At 41.4% G+C, this 20,702-nt stretch overlaps 1 protein-coding gene across 2 annotated transcripts in view; it reads left to right on the forward strand.

Annotated features, from left to right (window-relative positions):
- The window catches only part of RASGRF2 (Ras protein specific guanine nucleotide releasing factor 2), a 265,280-nt gene that overhangs the window by 101,249 nt on the left and 143,329 nt on the right, over positions 1-20,702 (forward strand). For both annotated transcript variants that reach the window (XM_002689373.7, XM_024995302.2), the window contains exons 4-9: positions 1,189-1,278; positions 5,762-6,015; positions 11,266-11,345; positions 11,704-11,897; positions 18,541-18,650; positions 19,536-19,654. In XM_002689373.7, the coding sequence (XP_002689419.4) occupies positions 1,189-1,278; positions 5,762-6,015; positions 11,266-11,345; positions 11,704-11,897; positions 18,541-18,650; positions 19,536-19,654 (847 nt within the window). The remainder of the gene's footprint in view (positions 1-1,188; positions 1,279-5,761; positions 6,016-11,265; positions 11,346-11,703; positions 11,898-18,540; positions 18,651-19,535; positions 19,655-20,702) is intronic.

Raw genomic sequence — 20,702 nt, forward strand, 5'->3', positions numbered from 1 at the left:
AGTTGCAGACTGTCCACCATATCATTAGTGTTGTTAACATCCCGATCCAACCCTGAAATCTGAGATAGTGAAAACAACAACAAAAAACATAACAAACCTGCATTTTAAAAGACTATATCAGGCACTGTAATTTAAAACAAAATTATTGTGTTCTGTCTTCGCCACAGTTAGCTAGAGCAGATGCTTGTCTGCTAAGTGAAAGAGGTTGGCATTTACTCCATGAGAGAAACTCAGCACCAAGCAGTGTTCCCCAATATTTATTTGTGTGTGCTTATCTGCCTTCACTATGTTCTTTTTTAGTCTGAATATATATTGCAGCCACAAACTGTCAGTAGCAGGTCTGTCTTGTGTGGTTGCTTGACAGGAGCCATAATTTATTTCCTACTCCTTTTATTTGCCCACTTCCCTGCCAGAAAAATGGCAGAGGAGAGAGTTTGGTAGTGGGGACAAAATGTAAAGACAAGTCTGAGTGGGCAACTATGATCTCAGCGTTTTAAGTGTTTGCTTGTTGGTAAAATCTGAATCAGTCCTTAAGTTTTCAGGAGCCTGCAGTTGAGTGATAGAGATTCTCTGTCCAAGGAATTTCATTGCTAAGTGTGGTTCTGAGGCTACCTGGTTTTGAGTCACAAAAATGAGCTGAGGCTATAAAGAGATTCCCCAGGTGGTTTCCATTCTTTTTGCCTTTTTGTGTTTTCTTGACTGGCTTGGCCGAGCCCCTGGGCTCTGGAGTTCCCTTTGCAGTTACCATTTTCCCTAGGAGATCTGTGACTCTGCTGTATAGAAAGCATGAGCTTGGAGCTGAGTGTCACTGCATTTGGAGATCAGAGGGCTTTACAGGAAGCTGCCATTGATGAGATGCTTGACACACCACTGAGATGCTGAGAAGGCCTTGGTCTGGTCATCGCTGGCAGTCAGGGTCTAGTTTCGGACTCGCGTTTCTGTAACCCAGGCCCCCATTCACACTCTCCACAGTCACTTCTTATAAGCACTTTTGTTAGCAGCATAATAAGACAAGTTTGGGGTAAAGTTCAGGCTTCCCCTGCCTTAGCATCAAACGAAGATAATGTGCCTGAAAAGTGACTGTTTCCTGAGGATCTTATAAGTTACCTTGTAAGCGTAACTTCCTGTGATATATGGCTTTAGCCTAGTGTTTCCCAAGTCATGAAATGGACCAATTTTGTGTTACAGATTATCGCTCTTAATAAAACAAAGGAACGAATGAGACCTTACCAAAGCAATCAAGAAGATGAGGATCCAGACATCAAGAAGATAAAAAAGGTAGGGTTTCCAGCTTTGGGCGAGTGTGGTGGGGACCAGTTGTCTTTCTGTAGTGATGTCTTTGCCACCCTGACTCTGAGCTAAGAACAATCTTGGTGTTTCTCTCCCAGTGGCTTCCTGACTTCTGCTTAAAAATTATCACACATGGTTACTTCTCTGGAAAAGCTTTGGCTTGAGATTTCTTTCCAGTTCTGGGAATCCATTTGTGGATTCTGTGAGAAGGATGCTAAAGGTGGACATTAAGACAGTGGTATTCTCCGTTTGGGTTATTTAAGTGCTGCTGAATTTTCTGGTGTTTGTGCTACTTTTATATTTTAGGGAGTATTTTTTAAATTACACTTCAAAAATGTTTCTTTTAGCTTTAGTCTTCAGTGTTTATTTAGAGAAGTTTATTTTTTTGAGCATGTGAGAAAACTGAGTGAATCAATACATCTGCTCAGGTTTCTGTTTTATTGTTGTTTCTTTCTTGTTTAACATCCACATAATCAGCAACTCCTTCCATCTTACTGTCACAACTATACAACTTCTGCAATTAACCAGACCCTGGCACTCTCTCTAGTCTACTGTGTTTGATTTAAGTCATCTCGGTTTTGAATTCCACAGTCTTAGTTGTCCTGTGTAAATGCACTGATTCAGCTGTGTTAATATTATGTTAAAAGGTGCACAGTTACAGAATTTTATTTCTTCTTCTTTTTTTCTTATTCCTATTTTCCTATGTTAGGTAATTATTCCCCTTCAGTTGCAATAAAGCTTTAAATATTGCTCAGAATTTGAAATAGAAAAGCTCCTTAGGACTAAGTTGCACTGTTTTCAGATTTCAAGAAATAACAAAGCAAAATAAAAACATTCCTCTCTTAGAATTTGAAAATCTTTAAATTAAATTTGGTTTATGTCATTGTAACAAGATGAATGCTGTTCAGTTCAGTTCAGTTCAGTTGCTCAGTCGTGTCCAACTCTTTGCGACCTCATGAATCGCAGCACGCCAGGCCTCCCTGTCCATCACCAACTCCCGGAGTTCACTCACACTTGTCCATTGAGTCAGTGATGCCATCCAGCCATCTCATCCTCTGTTGTCCCCTTCTCCTCCTGCCCCCAATCACCATTCTTTTAATAACATGCAGTTCCATATAAACAAAGATATCAGTAAAATACAATTGTAGTACTGTCCTGTTGTAGAAAATGCTAGGAAGTAAACAAGCCAGCTTTTGCACAGCAGGCAATATTGCTCAAGTAAATAGATTTTGTTTGTGTTAATCACTCAAGTCATGCCGGACACTTTGCAATCCCATGGACTGTAGCTAGCTCACCAGTCTCCTCTGTCCGTGGAATTCTCCAGGCAAGAATACTGGAGTAGGTTGCCATTTCCTTCTCTAGAGGATCTTTCTGACTCAGAGATCGAATCCAGATCTCCTGCATTGCAGGCAGATTCTTTTATTTAACACAAATTCAGTTGATTTTTGAAAATATTTCTGTTAAATAGAGGAATAATGATAAAATACATTTTATAGTTTCCTGTCTTCCTCTTTCATAATGGAAATAATTTTTTAAAAACCTTACTTTTAAATTTGTTAACAGGTTTTGAATTTGACTCGATTTCCCTTTATGTCCCCAATCAGACTAACGTCTCTGTGGAAAGGGATGTTTACAAATGAATTGTGTGTGTGTGTGTTAGTTGCTCAGTTGTGTCTGACTCTTTGCAACCCCATGGACTATGGCCTACCAGGCTTCTCTGTCCATGGGATTTTCCAGGCAAGAGTACTGGAGTGGGTTGCCATTTCCTTCTCCAGAGGATCTTCCCGACCCAAGGATCAAACCTGGGTCTCCCGCATTGTAGGCAGAGGCTTTACCATCGAAGCCACCAGGGAAGTCCCACAAATGAATTAGATACTCTATGCTGATCTTTACAAATAGCAACATAATTTTTTAACTTCAGGAGACCAAAAATTGAAATTGGTTCACAGAAATTTCCCATATGATTTATCCAAATAATATGCATATAATTTTCTCCACATAATTCTACTAAAATGTGTTTTTAATTTTTATTGCTTGAGATATGACAACTGTGTGAATGCCTATTATGAAAATTGATAGTCTGCTGACATCAGTTGGTAAATGAGACACTTTTAAATATTGCAAAAGAAGAATAGTTGTTTAAATGCATGATAATTGAGACCATATGGGTGAAATAGTATGAGAAAAAAGGAAAATAATCTGTTAAGAAGAAAACAATGATACTAAAGATGATTTGATAGTAATTTATTGCTTTCAATTATGTATGACTTTGCAACCTGCTTTGTTGCTTAATCTACTGCTTAGATATAACAAATACTAATAAATTATCATATAATTTTTCTTATATTTAGAAAGGACTTCAGATTTTGGGGTCAGTTATTTTGTAGATAAGGAAATGGAGCCCAGAGTTCAAGGTCACCCAGTAGGTTAAGTGGCAGAGCCTTTGGGTTCGGGATATGACATATACCTCTGTTTGCTCCTGCTGCTGCTAAGTCGCTTCAGTCGTGTCCGACTCTGTGCAACCCCACAGACAGCAGCCCACCAGGCTCCCCCGTCCCTGGGATTCTCCAGGCAAGAATACTGGAGTGGGTTGCCATTTCCTTCTCCAATGCATGAAGGTGAAAAGAGAAAGTGAAGTCGCGCAGTCATGTCTGACTCTTAGCGACCCCATGGACTGCAGCCTACCAGGCTCCTCCGTCCATGGGATTTTCCAGGCAAGAGTACTGGAGTGGGGTGCCATTGCCTTCTCCGACCTCTCTGTTTAGCTCTCAGCATTTACCTGGGCATTTAAAAGATGCTCAGTAAACATTTGTTGGCTGAAATGCAAAGGCTAGCACACTTTGTCCAGTTGGCCTGTTATTTTTCAAATCCTATCTTGGGGATTCAGAGCAGTTTTAGGGGCTTCCATCTTCCTACAACATTGATTTTAATTTTTATTTCTTATTTTTTTCCCCACAAGATAACACCATTGTGAATTTTTAGTGTGTGTTTTTGCCCATGTGGCTGAGAAAGAGAGTCCTTATAGTTCTTAACAAAAAGCAGGTAAAAGAAGGGCAAGCCTGGTTGTAGCTTTCCTGTGTAACTTAACCAAGAAATTTAGTTTACTCATCTGTAAAAAGAAGGGGTCAGATGAGTTGATGTCTAACACTGTTTTTTTTTAAGCTTAAAAAAAAAAACCTCAAATAGCCATAACAAAAAATCAAACCCAATTTAAAAATAGGCAAAGGACTTGAGTAGACATTTCTCCAAAGATGATACACATTTCTTTCAAAGATGATTCTTTAGAGAAATCACTAAGACTTGAAAAGATGATCAACATCACTAAGCCTCAGGGAAGTACGAATCAAAACCGCAGTGTAATATTATCGCACACCCATTAGGATGACTACTATAAAAAACCCCAAACACCCAATAACAAGTATTGTTGATGATACGAAGAAATTGGAACCCTTGTGCTCTGTTGGTGAGATTGTAAAATGGTTCAACTGTTATAGAAGACAGTATGGTGGTTCCTCAAAAATTTAAAAATAGAACTACCAGCAATCCCACTTCTGAATATTTATCCAAAATAATTGAAAGCAGGATTTTGAAGAGATACTTCTACTCCTGTATCCATTGCAGCATTATATGTAATAGCCAAGAGGTGAAAGCACCCCAAATGTTCATCAACAGATAAAAGGATAAACAAAATGTTATATATCTATATACACATACATATACAGAGTGGAATATTATTCAGCCTTAAAAAGAAAGGAAATCCTGACACATGCTACAACACGGATGAACCTTGAGGCCATTATACTAAGTGAAATAAACCTGTTACAAAAAGATACTGAATGATGCCACTTATGTAAGTTATCCAAAGTAGTTAAATTCATAAAAACAGGAAGTAGAATGGGAATTACAAGGGGCTGAGGGAAGGGGGAAATGGAGAGTTGTTTAACAATTATAGAGTTTGAGTTTCACAAGATGAAAATGTTCTGGAGATCTGTATGTGCAACAGTGTGATTTTACTTAACACTACTGAACTATACACTTAAAAATGGTTAAGACAGTACGTTTTATGTTATGCGTGTGTTTTTTTTTTTTTTTACCACAATTAAAAAATGTTAATACCTGACTTTATGTTGTTAAAGAATAAGCCTTCGATTTATTCCTTTCTTGAAATGTTAACAACTAAATATGTGTAATATTATTATATTCTGTTGTCCTTCTAGGCAGGCCTAAACAGCTTAAGCTATTGAAGAAACTTGAAAAGCTGAGGAAAAGTATTGTTTTAAAACTCATCTTTTTTTTTTTTCCTGCTATCTGGTCCAAACCTGACATTATTTATTCTGTGGTGGGCCCACCAGTGCTCCAGTGAAGGAGCACGATACACGCGGCACAGGACGGACACCCTACCGACCAGCTTAAGAAGCCTGCCTCACCCCTCCCTGAGATTCACTTCTGTTTTGTTGCCGCTGCTCTGTAGGTTCAGAGCTTCATGCGAGGGTGGTTATGTAGAAGGAAATGGAAGACCATCGTGCAGGATTACATTTGTTCTCCTCACGCCGAAAGCATGAGGAAGAGAAACCAGATCGTGTTCACCATGGTGGAGGCCGAGTCGGAGTACGTTCACCAGCTCTACATCCTCGTCAATGGCTTCCTGAGGCCCCTGCGCATGGCGGCCAGCTCCAAGAAGCCCCCCATCAGCCACGACGACGTCAGCAGTATTTTTCTCAACAGGTTTGTCTTGGATAAGTAAAAGTTGTGTGAAAAACCTATCTGTAGTTTTTAAAGGAAGTTTTACTTCACTCGTAAAAGAAGAGGTATCATAAATTCACCTGTACGAGCTTATGATATTGAAAATAAGAAAGCTGTCATTGGTGTTTCATTATTAGCCCATGTTTTCTTATTTTTATCTGGTATGTTCGCATCTAGTTTTTTCTCTCTCTCTTTTTTTCTATTTGACATGGCATTACCTACTGCTACCCCTCTGACATCTTGTCGTTGTGTGTGTGTTGGGGAAAATTACCTCCTTCATAACCTGAGGGAAATGGAAGTGATTAATAGCTCTTCACATGTAACTTACACAGAAGTACTTTAGGAAGAACAAAAATTAACAGAGGGTCTGAGTATCTCTTAGTAAATTTATTTGCTCAATAAATATTTGTAGTGCGTTTACTGCTGAGGATTCATCAGTGAACAAAGCAGAAGGTCCCTGCCTTCATAGAACTTAAATTCTGATGTGGGAATATAGACAATGAACAGTGAATAAGTGAAAGATGCAGTATTTTATCGGAGAAGGCAATGGCACCCCACTCCAGTACTCTTGCCTAGAAAATCCCATGGACGGAGGAGCCTGGTGGGCTGCAGTCCATGGGGTCGCTAAGAGTTGGACACAACTGAGCGACTTCACTTTGACTTTTCACTTTCATGCTTTGGAGAAGGAAATGGCAACCTACTCCAGTGTTCTTGCCTGGAGAATCCCAGGGACGGGGAGCCTGGTGGGCTGCCATCTATGGGGTCACACAGAGTCGGACACGACTGAAGCGACTTAGCAGCAGCAGCAGCAGCCGCGGTATTTTATATTGTGATTAGTGCTGTGGAAGAAATAAAGAAGGAAAGGGGAGATGGGAGAAAGGGGACTGTTAGGGTATTTTACTTAACATTTTAGTTATTTATTTGTTTTTGAGTGCTGCTTCAGCTTCCCAGGTGGTATAGTTGTAAAGAACCCACCTGCTAATGCAGGAGACATAAGAGACCCGTGTTCAATCCCTACGTTGGAAAGATTCCCTGGAGGAGGGCATGGCGGCCCACTCCAGCATTCTATTTTACTTAACATTTTAGTTATTTATTTGTTTTTTAAGTAGATAAAAACATGCATTTAACCATGCATTTACATGGTTAAAAAAATTAAAACAACATGAGAACATCAAACAGCTTTGAACTCTGTCTCTCCCCACCCCATTTTCCTCACTTGCTATCTGTAACTGTTTTAATTAGTTTTCTATATAGCCTTACAGTGTTTCTTATTGTAGGTCAATCGAATTTGAATATAATTTTATTTCCCCCCCTCTAACACAAAAGGCAAGTACTTTAACACGTGCCTGCTTTTTACAGATATGTATTAAACTTAACAGTATGTCCTGGACATCTTTCCATATTTGATATATAGAGACAGTATTCTATTTTTCAAAAGATTGCTACATGGTATTACATTATGAGAATGTCCCATAGTTTTTCTATAGCCAGTTTTTAGAAAGACCTCAATGATAATGTTAACATTTGAGCAGAGACTGCGGTTGATGAGAAGGCAAGCCATGTGGCTGCCCGAGGGGAGAGAGACGCACACAGAGGTGGTGCCCTGTGCAAAGGGCCCGAGGCTGGAGCCTGCCGGGCTTGCCAGTGTCAGAGCAGATGAAGGGAGATGTCAGAGGGGTAACAGTTAAGGCATTGTAAAGATGTTTTCTTTTACTCTAAATGAGATGGGGAGAGATTGGTGGGGTTTTAAGGAGAAGCATTCCATGACGTGATTTAGGTTTTAAAAGTTCCCCCTGGTTTTCTCTTTTGAGTATAGACTGTGGGCAGATCAGTTTTGTGCCTATTTCAATAAACCAGGTGAGAGATGACTGTAGCAGGGAGGCCTATTAGGTGGGGCTAGTGCAGTAATCTAGGCAAGAGATGATGGAGGTAATGATAAGTGATTAAATTCTGAGTGTGTTTTTAACATAGAGCCAATAAAATTTGCTGATGAGTTTGAAGTGGATTTTGAAGGAAAGTCCAGGGTTTTGGGTCTGAATAACTAGAACGATGGAGCTGCTATTTATTAAATTGGGAAGATTGACATAAGAACAAGTTTATGGGAAAAGACCAAGAGTTTTTATCTCGAACTTGTCAAGTCTGAGATGCTGTTAGCCAGATGTAGAAATCAAGGGAGCAGGGTTGGATGTTAGTCTGGAGTTCAGGGGAGGAGTTCAGGGCTGGAGGTATAAATTTTGGAGTCTAATAGCATATGAATAGTGTTCAAAGTTGTTTGTCTGAATGTGATTACCAAGGGAGTGAGTACAAATAAATGAGAGAAGAGGACCAAGGACTGAGCCCTGGGATATTCCAACATTTAGAGGTTAGGAGTATGAAGAGCCACAGCAGGGAGGGTGAACTGGAAGATTAGGATTGACTTGTGTGTACTGCCATGCGTAAAGTAGAAAGCTAGTAAAAGCTTACTGCATAGAGCAGGGAGCTCAGCTTAGTGCTCTGTGTTGACCTAGATGGATGGGATTGGGGTAGTGGGATGGAAGTTCAAGAGGAAGGGGATGTTTGTATACATATAGCTGATTCACTTGTGTGCAGCAGAAATTAACACCACATTGTAAAGCAGCTGTACCCCTTCAAAAAATTATAATGAAGAGGATCAGCTAGGGTTGTAGGATACAAACCAGGAGATGGGTTGTCCTGGAAACCAGTGCAAGCAGGAACAAACAACTATGTCAAAAGGTCAAATAAAACAATAACTGAGAGCTGACTGTGGGTTTAACAACTTGGAACTTATTAGCAATTTTGATGAGGGACCAAAACCTGATTTGGTGAGAAGGGGAATTGGAATTAGAGTTAGTGTAGAAAACTATTTCAAGGAGGGTTGCTATAAAGAGGATCAGAGAAACAGAGTGGTACCTGGAGGTAAATAAAGAAATATAAAGTTGTGTGTGTGTTTGTGCATGTGTTTAGATGGGATAAAAATGACACCAAGAGTGATGAGGCGGCGGGGGGAAGGGATATGGGAAAGAGAGGGAAGAATTGCTGGAGCGGGTACTTGCACAGGCAGAAGTGGATAGAATGTGGTGAACAAGTCAAGAGCTTGACTTTAAGTGGGAGCATGGACAGGGAAGGAATAATACCTGGACACATCGTGTGGTTAGGAATCAAGGATAGCAAGTGGCAGTGCTGATGGGAGGGAAGTGCTGGAGTCAGGGAAGAGAGGGAAAGGTGTGAAATGATAATCAAGGAGAACAGGGCGGTGAATGGATGAGGGAAATGTAATAGAACTGCAGATATTAGGCTTGTGGCTATGACTTTACAATGAGACTATTCAGGATGGTTTTATGTTGTTCTTAACCACCTTCAGCTGCATAGGTGCGGGTAAAGAGTGGGCAAAGGGTTGAGTTTAACTAGTATTGGTGTGTATGAGGCTAATATGATGAACTGAAAACAGAAGGGAGTTGAAGGTGTGTGCAAGGAAGGGGTTATAACACTGAACCATGAGATCTAAACTGTGGAGAATGGGAAATGATGTTGTGAGGGGATTTTGGTCAGTAATAAGGCAGCAGGATCAATGGTCTCGGGTCCTGATGGTGGGAAGGGATTTGGGGAGTCAGGTTTCTAAAGATAATGAACTTGGAGGTAAGGGGATGGTCACAGAGCAGTGTCCCTGAAACTGAGATAAGGGAGAGGATGCGGTTATGGACAACGAGACGGTCTAGGGTACGATTAAGAGAGTGTTGTCTGAGGTCAGTGGAAGACAAGACCTTCGGAGAAAGAGATTCAAACACCCGAGAAAGGCCAGGTCATTGGAATGTTGTTTGTACGCATATTGGAGTCACCAAGAATTGTTTCACCTGTTTTCTATTTAAATACCAAAATATGAAGGTAGATATTCCAGTTAGTTTTCAGTGTAGGCAAGAGGAACCTCCTCTGTGATTGGAGGGAATTCACTGCTTATAGGTTCCTTAGGAAGGGCTGGGGCACAAGTCAGACAGCAGGCCTGGACCACTGAATTCAAGGGCACAGCACCACAAATACAACCCAGAGGTTAGAAAACTACTGCTTCCGCTGTTGCCACCGCAGCGGCCTCTCAACCACATCAGACTGGTGCCTAGAAACTAGACCACTGAGGCTAGGCACTGAAATTGCCCCCAAAGCACATGTGCATGACTGACTTTCAGTAACAGGAAGATGGCCTCTGCTGCTGCCTTTCATGTCTTACTATGTGCGTCCATGGGTGGGACTGAATTTACATCTAGAACCCTCTCTGCAAGGGACTCTGGAAAATGTAGTTTTAGTTCCCCGTCCTCTCTACCTAGAAGGACGATGGAATGGAGATTGAAGGACTAATCTACAACACCTACCAAAGTAGATTTGGTTGAAATCCTAAAACAACAAACACCGCTTAGTTAAAATTTCTGTGAAAGAAAACAAATCACAGTCTACAAGGAGCATCTGTCGTGTTCCATGGGCCATTCACAGAAAGTAAGGATTTCCCATTGATGTTTCTTGTTGTGGACTTTGACTTATAACAAACCCAAGTATGTCACTGACATGAATAATCCTGTTTTTGGTTGTGTTGATGTGTTAGTTCAGAAAAACCTTCAAAAGCTCGTTCCAGTAGATTAATTCTAGTGAGGAGAAAGCAAATATTATTTTGATAACTCCCCTTCTTAAACCTTCTAGAAGTTTGGATCTTTAATTGATGCAATCTTCATTCTAATATATTTATGTAGGCTACATTCTTTACAGAAGATTCCTTTACCTTTCTGGCATGAGGGTTTTAGGAGTGGTTATGGTAGAGGTCTGTCAAGTCTTCTCTCTGTCAAAACTCATTTTAGTGAAAGAGAATTATCATTTAGAATTAAATCTGAAGAGAAGGATCTTAACTAATTTTCTGATTATCAGTTGAAGTGCTACATCCTAACAGTAGAAAGCTGTTTTTATCAATATTATAAGTTGATAAAGAGGGCTATATGACACTGATTTGGTGCTTACTGTCTTCCAGTATTTGGGGCTTAGCTCAGAATTTTCATTGAGGTTTTAGTGTTGTTGAAAGATAAACTGCTTTCTGGGGGCTGATATAATCCATGTCTTTATTGATTGTATGGTTCCAAGGCCCTCAGAGACATGTATATCATGTACTTAAGGCTTTAAGGATTCAGTGAACTTCTTTAACAAACTAGATACTTTATAGTGATTAAATTATATTATTTTTTCCATTTTTTTTTATAGTGAAACAATCATGTTTCTTCACGAAATATTTCATCAAGGACTGAAGGCAAGAATAGCCAACTGGCCTACTTTAATTTTAGGTAAGTGCATGCTTTGAAAAGTTTCTCTTAATGTGGCTGCAATAAAGAGTAAAACAGTTTCAATGTTATTCATCCTAAATTGTTTGAACTTCTCTGATGACCTGGGAGCTTCTGTGGGCACGGGGACTCTGCCTTTTTGACTCTTCCCCGTGGCCCGTCAAGGTTCTTTGGGGACTAGAGTTGGGCTCTGCCGAGGGGTGCATTCTACCAGGTCAGTCATTCTGGCATCTGCACTGGGCTGTGTAGCCTGAAACCTGGCTCCGGGGGCCGCTCTCTGCCATTCCTGCAGAGTGAGCAGTCTGTCCCTGTCCCGTGGGTAATTTACTGAGAGACGGCCATGTTTGCTTCTTCTTTCCAGCTGATCTGTTTGATATTTTGCTCCCCATGCTGAACATTTATCAAGAATTTGTGCGTAATCACCAGTACAGCCTCCAAGTGCTCGCCAATTGTAAGCAAAACAGAGACTTTGACAAACTCTTAAAACAGTATGAAGCCAACCCTGCCTGTGAGGGGAGGATGCTGGAGACGTTCTTGACATATCCAATGTTTCAGGTAAGTCACCCAGGATGTGTCTTATAAGTCACTGATTCCAGCTCGATGTGACTGATACCCAGTGTGACCAGCATGAGATGTGCAAGTGTTCCGTGTGGGAGGTTGTGACACCTCCTCTGTCATCTTGAGCTTGACCCTGAGATAAACAAATCTTTGCCACACATTCTCTCCAGTCTGTCTAGTGTTTGTAAGAAAACCAGGCATTTTTGAGACAATTAAATCAGGAGTGATTTTTTTTTTTTTTTTAAAGCAGCACAAATTTCACTCTGCAGAAAGATTCCTCACAGACCTCTTCCATGGAGTCTCCTCCTCCAGCATGTTTAAAAATATTATTGGGTTTACAGAAATAGGCTGCCGTGCAAATGTTCCAGTGCGGGCTGGTTGCATAAAAGGTTCTGGGGCCGGGGGGTGGGGTGGGGGGTAGGAAGGACTGCTGGGAAGGTGTTTGTTTTCCTGCCCTGTTCTTGTTGCTGCCGAGTCTCCCTTGGCCGGAGCTCTGCAGAACGCAAGAAGAACCTTCCCCATCACAGAGGCTGTGGGGAGACGAAGGAGCCAGAGGCTCCTGGCCCCTAGTCAGGTTGCTCCAGTGAATCTAGGGCTTGTCCCGACCTTCACTTTTGGGGGTTAGAGCAACCCCAAAGATCAAGTACACTTGCGCCTTTCCTGTATCTAAGACTTCACCACTCTTTAGTGAGAGCTGCAGAGGCCAAAATGTGAATTGAATCTCCTATCCTTTTAAAAAGTGTTGATTTTGTTCTTTTGGAAAAGCATCGAGTGTTCCCGTTGTGGAATTTGTGGGGCTTCAATCCAGCCCTCCAAATTGTTATGTGGCAAACCGACTCTTCTAATCATGTGTGTTATGGTTTCTGTGGAGGGCTTTGTCCCTCTGAACGGATATCTCTGACCTCAGCTGATCGTTTCATAGCCTCTGAGAGAGATGCTGCTCTGGTTCATAATTGTTTGTCTTAAAGTTTGTCTCTCCTGCTTGAAATCCTGGAAGTCACTGTAGAAGTTTAGTAAGATTTTAAAAAATCAAAAGGATGCATGTGTAACAACTTAAGTATAGTGAAACTTTGTAATGCCCTTGTGTTTTTTCTTTACCATGGAACTGAATTGTTTAACTCTTTGCCTCTCTGAACAAATATTCCATAAGAGAAACTACAAAGAAAAAAATGAGTTTTAAAAACCTTATACAAAATTATAATTTGAGATTTTGTTTAGAGTGAAACAAAATTTTATTCAATGTTCTGAGATTCTATTTGAATCTTTGGCAATTAGCTCTAGGTTATGATTAAATTCTCTAAATCCTGTCTGCCTAGCAACCCTCAACTCAGGTGGATAAACAAAGGTAGGGTTGTGAAAGATGCATGGAACATTCAGAGAGGAACCTCACTCCCTTCCTGAAAGCCCACGAATGCCTTTTCAAGTATTGTTTATTTCCCTTCGTGTGTCTCTCAGTGGTTTAAAATGCAAGAACTGTACTTGAATTTTAGATCAGGTGTCCAAACAGTTGAATGTAGGGCCTTGGAAAGGCCTTTGGATTTCTTAAAAATGCTGAGATAGTCTTCTTCTAACCTTCTTTTCTCCGCCTGGAGTTTAAGCCCAATAACAACAACTTGGCATTTTGATTGATCCCAGGGAATGAATTCCCATAATGTCCAAAAGGGACCATTGGATTGGGAGTATTTAGGAGACCTGCATGTCCTGCTCTCCCTTCAGTGGTAGCATTGGGAAACTTAACTGAACCAATCTGAATTTCTGTTTCTTAAGTTTAAAATTGGGACAGTTGAGCTCTAAATATCTCCCAGAGCCCTGGCTCTCTGGGGGACCAGACTAGAAATTTGAGCTGGGTAACTAACTAACCTTCTAAGTCTCAGATCCCTCCCTCCAGATCCTAGAATTAAGCTAAAGGGTCAGATGTTGAGATTGTCTGTTTTTTTTTTGAGACTAGGGTAACCAGCGGGTGCTGGAAGAAGCCTCAAACTTAAAAGAATTTAGCCAGAATTGGTGCAACTGCAAGAAATGTGCAAATTGAAAGAGCTCTGAATTCTGCTCTTATTTATTTGCTTCTCCAAAACTGTTTTCCTTCTCTCTAGCTATTTTGAACAGACCAAGAGCAGAAAACATTGGAGTTGCTGCCCAAATGCCTTATTCTCCCTCCTGTCTTCTTCCTAGGAGAGACCACGTAGAACACTTGGGAGAAAACTGCCCTTTCTAGAAACTTGAAGGTTTTTCTTGCTAGGTTCATTCTATACTTCTTGTTCCCTTTGGGTCCTTTGCCTGAGGAACCCTGAGGCGTTTGCTCCCTCAGATGGTCTGCTTCCCTCTGCATAAATTGTATTAGCAGTGGTACTTCTGCACATCTGCCTTGCTCCAATGTAAGCTGGACACCTTGGGATAAGACTGGGGTGTGATGCTTTTTTCCTTAGATCAAGAGTGTAAGAGGTGACCTTAGCTCGTACTGCCAAGAGGCCACTGCCGACTCTAGATATGGAGGCAAAAGTTGGTATGGGGGCCAAAGGAGGAAGAGAAGTAAATGGAAACTTTTAGCCTGTGTATATTTAGAGAAGTGTTATATTCCACCTCTTCTGGGCTGTTTGTTGAGTAGGTCAGTTGTTACTGTGAGTGAATTAGGCTGAGCTATGGAAGCATGGAGGAATTATAGTGAATGTATCCTTAATTGATGATGCAGTGAATTGGACTATAGTCCAATAGTCAATTGGACTATTAATATCAGACAAGAAAGTTTGTGTTACCAAGATATGTGTTATAGACAATACAGTAGTGATTAACTTAATTTTTATTTAGCAAAAACTGGTTTGGCTAGTACTATTTAAATTGTCTTCAGCTGCTCATATATCCATAGATGAGCAAATCATGAAATATGCTTCTGAGAAGGACAGTGCTGTTAGAGGTCCTCCAGGAAGTAACCACTTGCTTCTCTACTTACCTATTTACTGTAACTAAAGAGCAAGCTAATTAGTGTCTAAAGGTGACAGTATTATTTCATAATTGAAAGAATTATGATTCATCTAGACAATACTTACTATGATCCTTGGGTTTTGGGGGGTGTGTGTGCGCACTGAGTCATATGTGACTTTTTGTGACCCCATGGGGTGTGTGTGTGTGTGTGTGTGTGTGTGTGCGCGTGCATGCACGTGCATGAGCGCTCACTCTTATCTGACTCTTTGCAACCCCATGGACTGTAGCCCACCAGGTTCCTCTGTCCATGGAATTTTCCAGGCAAGAATACTGGAGTGGGTTGCCATTTCCTCCTCCAGGGGATTTTTCCGGCCCAACCCAGGTATCGAACCCTTGTCTTTTACATCTCCTATGTCTCCTGCATTTGCATGTGGATTTTTTTTACCGCTGCACCACCTGGGAAGCTCCAAGGTCTTTTGCGGGGACAGATTTATAATCAGTTCTTGAATATGTCAGATGAGCTCTTTGGAGCGCTGTCCATTTCTCTCTGCAGAAGTCCTTCGCCTGCTTTTTGGTCGTTTCAGGCTTCTTGGTTTCTCTACCAGAAAGTGAGATGGGCCAGTTACTTTCAAATCCATCCACTTGACACTTAGCCAAGGAGCTTTCTAAAATAGATTTAATGATTTGGGGAGGACCATGAAGCTATTGACTGAGCTTGGTTTTGTGGATTTTCAGAACATTATAAGCAGTCAGGCTCTCCCACTCCTGCCCTCCACTTGTTATGAAAAATTGAGTACCTTAGCTATTGATTGCCTTGATTTTCTTGTAGAACTACTAACTTAGAGGCAAACTTTTATCAGTCATGGCATTGTACAAAAGGGATATTTGAAAGCATACTTATCCCAGCAGCCTTCACCAAGAGGAATGGCCCAACCAGCTGTCTTAGTGAGAAGTTTATGGGGTAGAGAGTCACAAAGCCTCACATTAGCTTCAGAGGAAGGGTTCTCTTGTGACCCATCCTCCTATAACTGAGGATACTACACTTCCAAAACCCTGACTTGATGACAGTCTCTAGGACATGATCCTAGAGTATGAACTGCTGATAGATGTCTGTGCTTAGGGCACTGCCCTCTGTACCCATGGGTGATCTGGGTATGCAGTAAATATTAGCAAATGACTCAGTGAAGGCAAGAGAGGAACAGCAGATTTGTAGATAGAGCTGACAAAGCCTCAGGTCAACATGAAAGGAGCTACCCACAGAGTCTGGGAAGCTGCTTTACTTTCTTCATTCTTAGGGGTCCTTTCAAAGGCTGAGTAAGACCCCCAGTCCCTGCAGAGACACCCACTAGACTAGTGCACTGGTCAGAGCTGGGCTCATGGTTGGCTCTGCCATTTACTGTGAGGCCACTTTGGGCAAGTTATGGAACCTCTTCATGCTTTGTGTCCTTGTCCATAAAGTGGGGAAATGATCCTTATGTTTTGCTGGAGGATGGATGCAAACCTCAAACTCCCAATCTGACCCATAGCGGACAGCATTATGGTAGCTGTTGTTCATGCAGGTTTTTATTAAAATTAAACCCACTGCCCCTGCTTTCTAACAATTTTTTGTTTATAAGCCAGTAAAAAATATGTCAAGTTAAATCAACATATTTAACTTGAGTTAATTCTTCATTGTGTTCTATTAAATCCTCCACAGGGTTGGTGGCGTTTCTGCTTTTGAGAGAATTCAGATAGATAGTCTGTTCATTAATAAAAGCATAAACAAATGATCTAATTAAGCAATACTGCTTACTGCTAGAAGGATGAGTTGAGGTAAAGCGGGATCAGAATGTAATAAGGGTAAACATATCTTTTCCCACATTTTGATTCTTAAAGAGAACATTGCAATAGGATTGTCTATTAAAAAATTGTAAACAGACAAATAAATCTAAAATACAGACTCAAGTGACTTGCTGATAACTGTATCTTTTCCCCTATGAACCAGTTTTCAAAAATTATGATTGAGAAATATATGATTATATTAAAAATCTAAAGAAACAGTTGTTTCTTTGTGCCTTATTATCTTCATGTGTTCTTGGTTGTTGGGGGCCAGAGTGAGGTACTCCGCTCATGGCAAAGGTCATGAGGAAGGAGGCTCGACATACGCAAAGGCGGGATCGAGCCTCAGGAGTCCCCCTGGAAATCCTCGAGCGTCTACCCCCATAACCAGAGCCTGCCTACTTTACTACTTTGTGCTCTTACCTACACCTCTGACTTTACGGGGGGCTGTCCCCCACCACCTCTTTCGGAGAAGGAGTTAACCTAGAGCTCCAGTCAATAAAAACTCTTGGGTGTGACAAGAGTGTTTTAACCTACAAACTCCTCTGAAGGTTCTCTAGCCTGCCTGACAGGCTCGTCCGGCCACATGTGATTGCTCACAGCCTCCCAACCGTGAGAGGCACGAGATGCTTTAAACCTTCTAAAAACAGGTTCCTTAGAAAAGTTAGAAAACTATTAGTATAAGTATAATGGGCTAATTAGAAATTGTATTGGTGAAGGGTTTTTCATTTGTTGAGCCAACGTTTGTTGCTAAGTCTCCATATCCCCTGACCTTACACACATTAATGAATATATAGAATTAACCTTTGATATTAATCACGTTAGACCTTAGGCTAAGTAAATTCTTTCCTTAACTAAAACCCACTACACCCTCACCCTGTAGGAATGTAACTTTATTTGGGTGGCGTCTGTTTTGAGAAATAAGTGTCCTGATTGACTGACCGCTGTCACAAGGAGAGGGTCGTAAATTGTCAGCAGGCCCCCCTGGCCAGAAGATGATGTAACACCCCTAAGACCTCTGTATACATTTGTATGAAGCACCTGACTTTGATAAAAGTCAGGACTGCTGACCCCGCGTGACTTTTGTATAACATCTCAGTGTATAAAAACAGACTCTGGAAAATAAAGAATTGGGATCAGTTTCTCGAAATACTGGTCTCCCCATGTCGCTCTCTCTCTCACTCTGGCTGAGTCTCCATCTGGAGCGCGGAACCCACCATGCTTACTAAGTATGCCTGGGCTTCTAAGATCCGACCAGGGAGGCCTCAGTGTCTCCTCTCCTTCGGGAGAACGGAAGGACGCCTGCGGCCTACGTAAGTGGTGCAAACTTCTTGTCTTGAAGTTTTATTGGTCTCCCGCGTAAACCAAGCTACTCAGCCTCTTTTCTCCACTGAATTTTCCTACTGAGCTATCCTTATTCTATTACTCTTTATATCTTTAATTAATATCTAATTGAAGCTATTGTATCCTGATCCTCGCCTATGCCGTCTCTCCTTCGAATACCCTGGATCAGCCGGGGCTGGTCCCCGGCACTTGGTGAAGTTTTTGCGTGTGTGAGGTTTGAAACATAGTTCATTTTAAATGTATTTCTTAAAAATATTTGTTTGTGGGGATTCAAACAAATGTTTGAAGCCTAATATTCAAACTGAGTGGTCCAGTGGCTGACTCCGCACTCCCAATGCAGGGGGCCTGGGTTTGATCCCTGGTCAGGGAACTAGATCCCAGATGTGCAGCTAAGACCCAGTACAGCCAAATAAATAACTACTTTAAAAAATATATTTGTAAAACAGCCAGACGTGTCAGAGTAGAGATGAGCTCTTCAGAAGTGGTGATGGTGCAGTAGAGAAGGTCTAGTGTTACTCACCCAGCCCTCCTTCTCACGCTGGCCTTGCTTTGCTTCTAGATCCCCAGGTATATCATCACGCTTCATGAACTCCTGGCTCATACACCCCATGAGCACGTGGAGAGAAAAAGTCTGGAGTTTGCGAAATCCAAACTAGAGGAACTGTCCAGGTACGTGAAGAATTTATAATAAAGGCTTGATATGGCAAAGTAGCATGTTAGTCTTTTGTGAAGACCTGATGTAGACTCTGGGAGTTGGTGATGGACAGGGTGGCCTGGCGTGCTGTGGTCCATGGGATTGCGAAGAGTCGGACATGACTGAACTGAACTGAATGTTTATGTCCACGGGAACAAGAAGCAAGACATAAGCGGCTTCTCAGATTTCCCTGAACATTAAATGCTAGCTTCTGAGATGGTGCTAAATCAGCATGCACATTAATTTTAACCAAGAAAAAATTATATATATATAACATTTATATAATAAGTATAATTATATATATATAAAATCTTTGAGAATGATTTTATGTCATTTAAGTTTATATAATTGAGATTAGACACATTTTGGTTTAAGTTTGAAAAGATTCACATTTCTTTCATTATAATAGGAAGATGGTTAGTTGCGTTTTTGTATGCATATTTGGTAAGAAGTTGGAGAATGTATATTTTCGATTGATCGGTGACTTTTCAGTGTTTCAGGCATTTCTTTACAGCTGTGTTCCTTTAACTTATAAGGGACAAATATAAATAGTGTATATAGTGTAAAGGTCTCTAGTTTGCTCCACCTCTAAGAAACGGCGTCCTAATTTCAATGAAAGAAGCTGTTCATAAAATAATGTGTTGCTTTCCTATTGCGTTTATAAGCAACGGTTCCAGAATACTCCATTTGCTTTGCTTTGAGTCATGACTTGATGAAGGTTAGAAGTCCAGTGTGACTTACCCTACATCTCCAGTTAAACTGATACAAGGTCAAACACTTGCTTCCCAGATGGAGCTCTGTTGCTTACCCACTGGGATAATAGAAGATCTCTCACTGTGGTCCTGTATTGTATTTGACAGGGTCATGCATGATGAAGTGAGTGACACCGAAAACATAAGGAAGAACCTTGCCATAGAAAGAATGATCGTCGAGGGCTGTGATATTTTGCTGGACACCAGCCAGACTTTCATCCGCCAAGGTAAGTCCCTGTTCAGCGGACTTACCAGCTAAGTGGTCTCTGTACCCGTCACCTGTCACAGGCAGATCCAGGAAAGCGTGGTGGAGCAGGCTTGATTAGGCTGTTTGCTTGATGCTGTTCGTGCAGGACGTCCCCATGGCCTTGGCCGAGGCTGTGGTTGAGGCCCACCTTTGTGCTGTTTCTTTTCAGGGGCCATGAAAAACAGCAACACAATACTAGTAAAGCACGAGTGGGACAGTAAGTTACATTCTGACTGGACCCTGCTCCTCAGTGGACCCGACATTCTCTACAGCTCCAAGGAGGACAGATTGGTCTGGCCGACTGGAGTGGCAGTGCCAGGTGGTGACGACATCCAGGCAAAGGCCCAAGAGAAACTTGCCTCACTCAAAGCCCTTTCCCATAGGAGAGGGGACAATGTCCGCAGTGAAAACAGCTGTCTCTTGTTCCCATTTTTCATCAGCACTTCCGGATCGGCCCCACACGATATGACTTGATTCAGTTGGTAACTCCAGTTGCTAGATGAAATGTCTCAACTTGCCCTGCCATACTTTGGCGATGGCCAAGGTATCACGTTTGAGGGGTGTGCTTTGGGGGCATCACCCAGTAAATTAAGCCTTTGAAGAGTGGAAGATATTTATGCTGGAAACTGTAGAGAAGCTATGCCATGACAGTGCATATTGCTCTGTGGTTCTTATTACAAAGTACACGAAGTAAACCACACTTGAAATTCTTTGCAAGTGCGTAGGTGTCCTGAGGGAGGGGAACATGCCCTCACAGAGTCGATTTCAGGCAGTATATTGCACACAGTCATAATTTTGAACTTGGGGAGGAGTGGCATATACATTTGGAACTCCAATTAACCTTTAATGTGGTTTCTGTTTATAATGTGCCAATATTAATTGAAGATATTTGCATTTCTAGTGTCTACCAAAATGTGCTGCCTGAAACATTTTTTTTTCCTCATCAAACAAGACATTATTTGTGCTGCACACATTAATTTTTGCACAGAACACTTAAAAAATTTAACACATGCTGTTCTATTTTCCAT

The sequence above is a fragment of the Bos taurus genome, chromosome 7 (genome assembly GCF_002263795.3).
Source record: "Bos taurus isolate L1 Dominette 01449 registration number 42190680 breed Hereford chromosome 7, ARS-UCD2.0, whole genome shotgun sequence".
Taxonomy (NCBI): Eukaryota; Metazoa; Chordata; class Mammalia; order Artiodactyla; family Bovidae; genus Bos; species Bos taurus.